Source organism: Heptranchias perlo, chromosome 4 (genome assembly GCF_035084215.1).
Source record: "Heptranchias perlo isolate sHepPer1 chromosome 4, sHepPer1.hap1, whole genome shotgun sequence".
Lineage (NCBI taxonomy): Eukaryota > Metazoa > Chordata > Chondrichthyes > Hexanchiformes > Hexanchidae > Heptranchias > Heptranchias perlo.
The window spans coordinates 94706186-94718452 of NC_090328.1; the positions used below are offsets into that span (position 1 = coordinate 94706186).

Genomic DNA, 12267 nt, shown 5'->3' on the forward strand with positions numbered 1-12267 from the left:
TGAGTACACTTACTCATTCCCCTACACTCCGTCTGCCACATTACCGCCCCCACCCCACATCTCCTTCTGCACAGCCAACACTACTCTGTCACATCACCCCTCACGCCCACTCAAACTTCATCCTCATCTTACCTGCACGTACTCACCTCGCCAGTACTCATCCCACCACAACCACTCAACCCAATCCTCATACAATCTCATGGCTCTATCTCATACTCACCCTCTCATGCATCTTTTTCACGGTCAGCCTCACTCAACCTGCTACTACCTGTGCTGCAGCCACAGGGCATGCATCACATATGTGCAGTAGGAAGCGTAAGGCAAACGTGTCGTGAGCATGAAGGGGATGCACAAGGGTGTTTGAGGGTTTGTCATGGTTTTTACTTCTATTTAATTTCTGATCAACTCACATTACATATTATATTGGCACCACTACTGCCATGTCTTTGCGAATCTTGTCTGGTTTGTGCAATAATGCCCTTTCCTGAGGATCACAATGAAGACCCACAACTGGTGCCACCCATTGTGTCACTGCAGAGTGGGTGTAGGTGTATTTGCAGGGCTCTTTTGTGCAGACGACTGAGAGACGTCGGCGATGTCCCCGGTGGCACCCTGAAAGGATGCGGAGGAGAAGTTGTTGAGGGCAGTGGTGACTTTGACAGCGACAGGTAAGAAGATGGTGCTCGGGCCAGCCGGGAGCAGCTCGGCATGAAGGAGGCTGCAGATGTCCACGACTACATGTCGAGTGACTCTGAGCCTGCGTGTGCACTGCTGCTCAGAGAGGTCCAGGAAGCTGAGCCTCGGTCTGTGGACCCTGTGGCGAGGGTAGTGCCCTCTGCGACACATCTCTCTCTGCGGTTGCCCTCCCTCCTGCTGTGCAGGTGGATGTGTCACAGCACTGTGTTGTGGAGCTCCACGTGTCAGAGGTGGCCGGCGAGGCTGGTGATGCTGTTCGCCCTCCGAGGAGGTCATGACTGCAGCTACAGCAGCCCCTATCCGGAAGATGTACATCTGAGGGGGTCCGCAAGGTAGGTAAATGTGTCTGGACACCGGGGTAAGTATGCAAGTTGGTGAATTTTATTGTTAGGAGGAGGGTGGTGGAGGCCAAACTTTGTCCAAAGTGACAGAGTGGCCTCCTGCAATGAGTGAGGATCCCCCCCCCCCCCCACCCCACCTGTCAAATGGACCTTTGCAGCTGCCACAGGCTGATGGCTGCAACACGTCCATTTGAACTGGGAGTGTTTTCCCCCAGTACGGGAAACAGTGTCGGTCAGTTGCAAAATCCGATCCCTGCTGAAATAACAGGTCAATCAGGTCTGTAAACAATCTGAAGTACCTGTGCAAGTAGTTTAAGTGGCAGCCGGCGGGAGTCCCACATGCGGGGGCTGCGCGCGCATGTCAGCGCGTCAGTGGGGAAACCCGGAAGTGGGCGGGTTGGAGCCGGGCTCCAGACCCGCCCTGGGAATCCCCGATTTTCGCAGCCCCCCCGCCACGAACGCACCCAATTGCGGGTGCGAAAATCGAGCCCTATGTGTTTCATGGTACAGTGCTCCTATTACAAAGCAACATGTGCCACTCCGATGTGCCATCAGCAATGCCATGGGATATATTCTATTTTGCAATTCCAAAATGGTGTGTGTGTATGGATAAATGTAAGGAATCTTACAACACCAGGTTATAGCCCAACAATTTTATTTTAAAATCACAAGCTTTCGGAGATTATCTCCTTCGTCAGGTGAGTGAGTGAAAGGTTCTCAAATCGCATATCTTATATTAGGCTGGGACACCATCACACCAATCAAAGGTGCCGTTGGTGTTCAGACAGGTTAGCCACGGAAAACAGTAGGTCCCAGTATGCTGAATACACATTGTGTCAAATTACACAGAAAGAGAGAAAGAGACCCGAAAGGCAGAGAGAGAGAGAGAGAATATTAAAAACAGTTAACTTTTTTTTCCCCTTGCTGGTGGGGTTACGTGTAGCGTGACATGAACCCAAGATCCCGGTTGAGGCCGTCCTCATGGGTGCGGAACTTGGCTATCAATTTCTGCTCGACGATTTTGCGTTGACGACATCCAAAACTCTGCTGCCTATATCCTAACCTGCACTAAGTCCCATTCACCCATCACCCCTGCGTTTGCTGAACTACATTGGCACCCGGTCCAGCAATGACCGATTTTAAAATTCTCATCTTCCTGTTCAAATCCCTCCATGGCCTTGCCCCTCTCTATCTCTGTAACCTCCTCCAGCCCTACAACCCTTGTAGAACTCGACATTCCTCCAACTCTGGCCTCTGGTGGATCCCCCACTTCCTTCACCCCACCATTGACGGCTGTGCCTTAAGCCACCCAGGCCCTAAGCTCTGGAATTCCCTCCCTGAACCCCTCTCCTTTTAAGATGCTCCTTAAAACCTACCTCTTTGACCAAGCTTTTGATCACCTGTCATAATGTCTCCTTCTTTGCCGCAGTGTCATTTTTTTGGCTGATTACAATCCTGTGAAATGCCTAGGGGACATTTTACTACTTTAAAGGTGCAAAGTTTTGTTATTGCAGGCTGATACTTTAGTGCAATATTGAGGGAGTTCTGCACTGTTGGAAGTACCGTTTTTTGGATGAAATGTTCAACCCGTCTGCTCTTTCAAGTGGATGTAAAAGAACCTATGGTCCTGTTTGGGAAAGTGCAGAGGAGTTCTCCCGGCATCTTGGACAATATTTATCTCTCAACCAACATCACTAAAAATCAGATTATCTGGTCATTATCTCATTGCTATTTGTGGGACCTTGCTGTGTACAAATTGGCTGCCATGTTTCCTATATTTCAACTGTGACTACACTTAAAAGTACTTGATTAGTTGCAAAGTGCTTTGGGACGTCCTGAGGTGAGAAAGGCGCCATATAAATGCAAATTCCTTCTTTGTGAAAATGCATGAGATATACACACAGCAAACAGGTTACAGGGTTTACACTGAGTAAATAGCACAATGAAAACTCTAATAGGAAGTTATTTAAGAAATCCCGGGAAACTTGCCAGTCTGTTTTATTCAATTGTAACAGCCTGGTAATTACTGATTGCCTTACCACAGAACTGATGGAATCTCCCAACAATGCACATTGTGTAAGAATAATGAATAAGTAAATTGCAAAATAGGGATCAGTGTATTTGCTGGAGGGAGGGGTTTATGAATCAGATTTTTGCAGTATAGTGCTATATTCCTAAAATAAAACAAAAAAACTGAAAATGCACAGCAGGTCAGTCAGCATCTGTAAAGAGAAAAGACATTTCAATGTATACTCTTCACCAGAATAGAAGAGAATCAAGCATTTTAGTATGGGAGGAAAAAAGGTGGGAGGAGAGAAGTCAACACATGCCAATCACAGAGAGGGAGTTGATTGATTGAATGACCTGCAAACTACTTGATTGAAAACTGTTGCTATAAAAGGTCATTCGACCATCACCTTTTCTGTTAATAGACACTGACCTGTCTATTTTGAGCATTTGCTGTTTTTATTTTGTTTCCAGCATTTGCAGTTTTTTTTATTATTCCTGTTCTGTGCAATTTTGAGGTTTTTTTTGAATTTCAAAAATCACAAGTGGAACCATATTCACTGCAAACTTATTGGCAACGTCAGTATTTTTCTTTCAGGTGTTCTTCGTGGATCACGGGTTTAATGAGGTTGTTGACAAGACTAAGCTGTACAAGTTAGATGGAAGATTTTGCTCCTTGTCCTTTCAGGCTGCAAAATGCAAACTAGCAGGCAAGTAAAACTAGTTTTGTATCTTGCTGAAAGGGACTTTACAGTTTGCCTCCTGCTCTAATGTGGACTTTTCTGGCCAAAATCTAAAATTGGCTTTTCTTACCCATTCACTATTTTGCAACTGTAAAACAACTGCATGTTTTAAAAATATATATATTGATCAATATATATTATAAAATAACATTGGAGCTGCAAGGTACTAACTTGGCATTCATAATGTGTTGATCATAAACAACTCCAAACTTGAAAGTTTATGATGTCTGGATACCTTGATTAAGCACAGCCATGAAACCCATTGTTCAGAGTCTACTCTGTTACAGGGAAACTCCAGGCATTTCCTTTTGCATGTAGTGATTCTGAATGGAATCAATGTGAATGATTGAGTGTGGGGGCGGGAGAGGAGACTGGTTTTTCTTTGGCCTAGATCAGTGATGTGATCAGTGATGTAATCAATGATGATAAATTGAATGCTAATTACGAAAAACAAAAATGCCTCTTTCCAGCAAAGAACAGGACAGAAAAAAACTTACTGTTCCCGATTTGTTCAATCTGCAAATACAAATACAAATGGCCATTATCCAAATTGAGAACCACTGGGCATTGAGTTCAACCTTAGTAGTCACATAAGCAAGTGTTTCTTTGGTATTTGGCCTTCTACTGCTACTCCACTGCCATTATTTTGCCATCTACATGTGATCATTCTGTTATCAGCAATAGTATTTGTTTATCCATAGTTACATGACAATTTGTATTGCTTTTAGTCCCTTTTTTGCAAAATTCTTGCCAATGTTGACTTCTGGTTTCAGATCACAATTTATTTTTCACAAAATTCTTTGAGTTATATTGCCTCTCCCCAGTTGGCTCATCAGTATTAGTCTATGCTAACAGCCAGATTTAAGATGTGCCCGCCTGCCATCAACTAAGAGAACTCCCAACTAAAACCAATCTATTAATGTTTGGTTCTGGATAACTCCAGAGATAATCCACTACCACAGAATCACTTCACAGCCACAAACTTAAATGATCTACCTGTTCAATAAGGTGCAGGATTCAGGTTCAACAATACATGTGGGCTGTAGGACCACCTTTGATTCACTAGACCATGGACAATGATCTTCAGGCATCAATCAATCAAGGAGCAACTATATTAGCTTAAGTTTCTCAAGAGACAAATTATTTTTCAGCTTAAGCTCCTCCACAATATTAGTTGTTTTTTGATTGACCAGCACTTTGTCGGTACCCACGTTTTCCCTCCTCTCTAGAGTAAAGTGCAATATCTGTTCTGACAAATAACAGTAACACTGGTGATTCACTCCATCATAGCCAAGAAAAATCTGGACCTGTTGGAAGTCGCTCAGAACCTGTTGTAGAACCTATCACCAGTATGGGTGAGCTGAGTGTTCATCCACCCTCAGGCAGAAAACAATTTTTGACATGTATAGACCTTCCCCAGACAGAGAAGGTGGCCGCTTATGGCATCCGTTGCTGTCAATGGCTAAGTTTACATTTGATACTGGTGTTGCTGTGCTGGGAGGAAATGATCAGTTTTGCCAGAAACCACTAAAATTAAGGCAAGCACAGCAGTACTGAGATGCAAATGCATTGTTGGATAAATCAACTTCTGCAGAGACAATAAGTGGAAAAATGTACAACCCCCATCAAAAGAACAATTCAGAATAGGCTTGATCATTTCAGACACTTACAGACCATACAGAAAACAATTCTGCAGATCGCAATAAAGTTAAAACTGAAGGTGTCAACTTTTTTTTTTGCATTGTTGTGTAGTTGCACAAGAAGCTGTAGTTATTTCTCTCAATCTGAAAATATCTATCAATTTGAACATCTTTAGACATGTAGGTAATCCGTACCTTCATATTCTAAACATTTTAATAAACAATGGGTCACACAGGAAGCTATTAAATTAGCAACTGTAAGCTGCTGTGCCGTCGCTAGTGATGCTACTAAACCTGAAAAATATGGCAACTTCGCCAAAATTCTGTGCTGGCAATTTGTAGTCCTTTTAATGCATTTTTAAACCTATAATCAAATGCTACTGTATGAAACTGCAGCATGTTTGTGATTGGTTAGATCAGCATTACCTAAAAATGAATGTTGGCATTTGAAGATAATCTGATGGCTATTATGGCAGTAAATTGCACTAAATCTGCTATTATATTTGCTTGGAAGAGGTGTATTCTTTCTCTTTCTTTCTCTCTGTCTCTTTTCTTCCTGTCCCCTACACACACATATGAAGGGTAAATTGAACAGCGTTGCATCGTTTTTGAGTAGGGGTGGTGTAGGAGGGAGACAGACAGCTAAGGATGTGCCCCTTAAGTGAATAGTTGGATCAAAACATTTTATTCATACTTATGGAATATGTATAATTGTGAGAGATACTGTCCTTTCCAGTGTGAAGAGGCGTTTGTGGACACACCTGGAGAATGTAAGCAACACTGGTTGTTTAAGATGGAGTTATTTGTGTTTTAGGTCTTGAACCATTCTGCAAAGAGCCATGTGTGTTAGAATCCTTTGAATTTCTGGCCAGTGGAAAGATACTGCTGATGGAAATTTTAGAAAGGAGTGAGGTTCCACTTGTTCTTCTGTATGACACTTCAGGAGATGATGATTTTAACATCAATACTGCATGTTTGAAGGCTTTGCATGACAAGACACTTGAACTGAATTTGAAGGTAAATTCTTTGAGGTTCTCATAAGGTGGCTGGATACATTTTATCAGCAGGTTAATGATCCGTTGAGGATTCTTCATATGAACCAGTGTAGCCAAAAGCTAAAATGTTCATGTATATAATTCTTTTCAAAATGCAGCGCTCAACCCAGTGTGCAATCTTTGCCTTTCTCACATCCTACATGCTGCTTTCATGTAGGATTTCCAGTCACTTACCTCCTACTGTCTGTCAGTACTTTCATAGTGATCATTTTAGTGTACAATCTTGTTTCAAAATATTTAGATGTATTGTATTTATGCTGAGGAATGGTTTTAAAATTTGCCTAACTTCATGACCTATCACAAGACCTTTTATGAAATCTCAATTGGTGTCTCCAGTGCCTGCTGTTCAACCACAAATCATCCTCTAAACTGAGGCCAATTATGCATTCATTTGAGATTGATTCCTAAATACAGATCAAGGTTTGAACCTGACACCACATGCATTTGGCTCAGTATAACACCATGTGGTGCTGTACCCATTGTACTGGGGGTTTTGGCAGAATACTCAACATCTATATACTTTCTTTTCTCATTAAGTGTTAGATTGTTAAAGAAAAACTTATAAAATGTGAAAGTGTAAATTGTACACTGGATGAGTGTGGCTATTAAACTTAAATTGGTCATTAAGCTCAAAAATTAACAAAGGTAATGTCATTATGACCACTAGAACTGCAAAACAATTTGATAAATGTGCAGATGAATATATAATGAATTCAAAAACAAACTTGAAAATTAAATTTGTGGACTGAATTTTTACTACGTAACTTAAAATGTACCTTTGCTACAGGAAAACGGCGTGTACCTGAATGTAGTGGTTACGAACGTCTGTTCAGATGGGACTATCTACTGTCAAGTACCCTCAAAGGGGTGGACCCAGCTCAATGCCTTACTGGAAAAAGTTGAGCAGTATTTTAGCTACCGGGTATGTTTCACTTTTAATTCCTTAAGTTGTGAAATATGTACTGATTTATGAGAATGTAAGAATTCCTGTGTTGCTGCTATGAATGCAATATTCAGATCTTTGATATAAATGCTGGATATCATGGACCTGGTAGAAAGGCCTGAAACATTTGTTAATGAGCTACCAGCGTGTATATTTTGTGTTTATTTAAAATTCTCTCTCTTCCTCCTACTCAATTACTTTTGTTTCCATTCCTTATTGTAGTGTCCATCTTGCTCTGTCACCTCTATAAACCTCTTGTTTGCTGTGTCTCCATTTTTTTCCTGTGTGGCTTTATGTTTCAGTCTCGCTCGTCTTGTGTGTTGCTTTATTGATGTATTCAATTTCCAACTTTTATCTTTTTAAAACTCTAGGTACCTGGCAAGATTTTAATTAACATGTACAGTATCAGGCAGGAGTAATGCCATTAGATAGGGAAAGACTATCTGGGAGATGCGGGGAAGGGGGTTGGCTAAGCATAGTCATTGAGGATGCGGTATGGGTTATGTAGGATATGGGGCTCGGGTGCACTGTGTGGAGGATGGAGTCTGTGGTATCTGGGGCTGTGGAGGACTATGTGGAGGAAGATGGAGCCTAAGACCACACTGGGCAGGAGGAAGGAGAGAAATCTGAGTACTTGGAGGGGTGTGATTTGAGTTTCAGAGAACTGGGAGAGATGAAGTCTGAAATGACCGGAGATGGTATTTGTGAGCAGTTTCGGTGAGGGGGTGGGGGGAATGAGGAATGAAAGAAAGAGTTGATGGAGGCTGTGAGCTCAAGGGAAGAGGGTTTGGGGAGCACTTTTGAGCCACGGCAAGGTGGTAAGGGCGAAAAGAGGTAAGGGATCACCGAAGTTAAGGGCTGGAAGCAGTTTGGGAAAGTGACAGCCAGTGCATTTTGAAACCGTTTGGCTGGAAATTGATACATGCTGCACCGGATACTTGCTGCCACCTTGCAGTTACATAGAAACAGGAGTAGCTGAGGAACATCACTTGTCATATCCCGCCAATCAGAGAACAGTCCCCTTCTCCCTACTGACTGTCTACTACCTCCAACCCATGTCGCAAGGTTACCTCCAATTCCGGGGGCTTTCATTTTTGCAAAAAATCTCTTGTGTGGAACCTTATCAAATGCCCTCAGGGAGTCTGTATAAACACCACCCATAAACATTCCCCTATCCACCACGTTAGTAACCTCCTTAAAAAAATTCAGATAGATTAGTCAGACTTGACCTAACCTTCACAAATCCATGCTGACTCTCTTTAATCAGCTTATACTTGTCCAAGTGCTCAGTCAGTCTGTCTCAGATGATAGCTTCTAGTAACTTCCCCATGACAGATGTTAAACTGACAGGTCTGTAGTTACCTGGTTCTGCCTCCCATCCTTCTTAAATAATGGAGTGACATTTGCAACGTTGCAATCCAAAGGCACAATTCCTGAATCTAGAGAGCTTTGGAAAATTATGACTAACACATCTGCAATTTCCTCACCTATTTTAATACTCTGGGGTGGAAACCATCATGTCCTGGAGAATTGTCTATCTCAAGTTCCATGATTTTCTCCATTCCCATTTTTTTAAGCTTATATTAAATCCACTAAGTTCTTCCCTTTGACTTATTTTTAGGTTCCCTTGTACTGCTGGTATTTTGTCATCTTCCTCTACTGTGAAAATAGATACAAAGTACTAATTTAATAAGTCTATCATTTCCATATTGTCCATTATAGTCTCACCTGCATCTGCCTTTATGGGCCCACATTCCCCTTTACCACTCTTTCTCAATATATTAATAAAAACTTTTGCTGTCAGCTTTGATATCGCTGCAACTTTTTTTCATATTCCTTTTTTGTACCTCATTACTTTCTTTGGATTCTTTTGTTGCTTTTTATAGCTCTCCCAGTCCGCTGGATTTCTGCTTCTCTTCGCATTTGTGTAAGCTTTTTCTTTTAGCTTGATACTGTCTCTTACCTCATTTGTTCACCATAATTGCTTAACGACACGAGTGTCGCTTTTGTCTTGTACTAAATACTTCTTTGAATACTTTCCACTGTTTGTCTGCAGGTTTACCCATTAACAGTTGAGCCCAGTTTACTGTAGTCAATCCATTTTTCATCCCTTCGAAGTTTGCCTTAAATTTAAACCTTGGTTTGTTACTCTGCCTTATATACGAACAATGACAAACAGGAAAATATCCTCTTGTCCATCCAACCTGTCCCACATAAGAACATAAAAAATAGGAGTAGGCCCCTCGAGCCTGCTCCACCATTCAATAAGATCATAGCCGCTCTTCAACCTCAACTCCACTTTCCCGCCCTATCCTCATATCCCTTGATTCCCTTCGTGTCTAAAAAATCTATCAATCTCCGTCTTGAATATACTCAACGACTCAGCATCCACAGCCCTCTCGGGTAAAGAATTCCAAAGATTCACAACCATTTGAGTGTAGAAATTTTTCCTCGTCTCGGTCCTAAATGGCCGACCCCTTATCTTGAGACCATAACCCCGAGTTCTAGATTCTCCGGCCAGGGGAAACAGCCTCTCAGCATCTACCCTGTCAAGCCCTCTAAGAATTTTATACGTTTGAATGAGATCACCTCTCGTTCTTCTAAACTCCAGAAAATATAGGCCCATTGTACTCAATCTCCTCATAGGACAACCCTCTCATCCCAGGAATCAATCTAGTGAATGTTCGTTGCACCCCCTCTAAGGCAAGTATATCCTTCCTTAGATAAGGAGATCAAAACTATACACAGTACTCCAGGTCTAGTGTCACCAGGGCATGTCTCACACAATTGTGATACCTTGTGTATCACAATATATACACTCCCCACCCCACACCATGATTTCCTGGGAGAGGCAAAAAAACAGACAAAAACCCCGGCCAATTTTGGTGGAAAAAATCTGGGAAATTCCTCTCCGACCCGTTTGGCGATTGAAACTAGTCCAGGAGATCACTCTGGCCCTGATAATTCTATGTATTACTTTACCTACCTTTTGAATGAGGTGGTCTCCACCCCAGCCAGAAACAGGTCCAGCTCTCGCTTGAAGGAATTCAGCGAATCGGCGTCCACCACACGAGCCGGCAGCCTGATCCAGAGGTCCACTATTCTCTGGGAAAAGAACCAACTCCTAATATCTAAACTAGATCTGATCTTATACAACTTAAGATTGTGACCTCTGGTCCTCCATAACGTATCTAATTGGAACAAACTTTCAACTGGAACACAATCTATTCCCTTCATCATCTTATGAACCTCAATCAGATCACCCCTAGTCTACGCTTCTCTAAAGTGTAGAGTCCCAGTTCTTCTAGCCTATCTTGATAACTAAGATGCTTTAAGCTGGGAATTAGTCAAGTGGCCCTCCTCTGCACCTTTTTCAATATCACCCACCTTCTCCCTCTCAAACCTAACATCAAATTCAAGTATATTATGGTCACTATTTGCTGAAGTTCCCTTACGGTCAGATTATTAACTAGTACTGGTTCGTTACTCATCACTTAATCTAGTATGACCTGTTCCCTTGTCTGTTCTAAAACATGTTTTCCTAGAAAACTACATTCTCGAAATTTGTTGCCTTTACAACTTGAGCTGTACTGCTTCTCCAGTCTATGTGAAAATTAAAATGTCCCCTGTTTTTTTACTACATGCTTCTCTGATCGTCGTATTTATACATTCCCCCCACTATATCACGATTATCAGGAGATCTGTGGACAACTCCTCGCAGAGTTTTGGCAGATTTCATTAGAGCAGGAGAGAGGACAGCAGGTGCCATGGAGGCCAGGCAGGTTGTGTGCATGCAGAGAGGAGGAAGGGTAGAGAAGCCATTACACTGTTTTTGTTATAAATATTTCTGGTGGTGTGGATGGGGGATTAACATGTTGGCTCAAAAATAGTTGACTTTTTGTTCCAGGGAATAGATTAGTTGTTTTTGTGGTTAATTTTTGGTGAATAGAATTTCTTTTTGAAATGGCTTAATTTTCAGAAGTTTTCAGACACATTTATTATGAGTCTACTGTACATTTTGGTTACATGGTGCTTATTGGAGAAAAACATTAATACATGAAGGTGACTTGGCACTGTTGTGCCTGTGTTGGGAGCAGTGAGAGTTTGTTCTTGGTTTTTGGGGGTCTGATGTCAGGAAATTTCAGGGGGAGGGGGGAAGTCGGGGAGTCCTTCCTGTTCACTAATCTTAGTTGCGTTGTTGTTTTTGCCTGCCTATGGGTGGGACACTGTTGCTGGTTTGCATTCTCCTGAGGTGGCTTAGATGTTCAGGTTTGTGCTGAGTGCTTGGTATTTTTCCACTTCTAGGCGGAGGCCAAACATCACTCGTTCGGATTGGGATTTGTCCCAGCCGTGTTTCTGCCACGTTTCTTTTTGGTGGGGTGGTTGTCTTCTGTTTAAATTCCTGTATTAGCAGAAACACATATTGCAGTATTAATCAAATTGATTTTATAGATGAGTAAAGAAAGAAGTATAATAATGCAATTTATATTTTGTGCAGTGTATGAAACATATTGATTCAGTCAGACCATGCCACGATAAGGCCCCTTCATCTTTGCTTGTGCATTATCAGGTCAGCTTGCTCATAGGATATAAATTGTATCCCGGACTTGCTCATTGTGTATTCTCTATTTTTAAATTTGAGTTTTCGTGGTGGCCAATTTGCATTTTCACTTTTACTGTGTAACATCCACTCCAGTCTCTCGTCCAGGATTGGCACACATCATTCTTTCTCATCAAGTTTACATGAAGCAGTAGACAGATGCAAATAAAATCAGTTTAAAGCTCAGAAAAAGCAAGTTATCAATTAACACAGCTCAGGCCAGATGCCATGTAGGTCACTCA

General features: G+C 42.0%; 1 protein-coding gene across 2 annotated transcripts in view; it reads left to right on the forward strand.

Annotated features, from left to right (window-relative positions):
* The window catches only part of LOC137321109 (tudor domain-containing protein 7-like), a 128051-nt gene that overhangs the window by 101230 nt on the left and 14554 nt on the right, over nucleotides 1-12267 (forward strand). For both annotated transcript variants that reach the window (XR_010962712.1, XM_067983318.1), the window contains exons 9-11: nucleotides 3643-3754; nucleotides 6242-6444; nucleotides 7270-7404. Coding sequence is in view for 1 of the 2 variants with exons in the window: in XM_067983318.1 (XP_067839419.1) it covers nucleotides 3643-3754; nucleotides 6242-6444; nucleotides 7270-7404 (450 nt within the window). In the remaining variant the exon portion in view is untranslated. The remainder of the gene's footprint in view (nucleotides 1-3642; nucleotides 3755-6241; nucleotides 6445-7269; nucleotides 7405-12267) is intronic.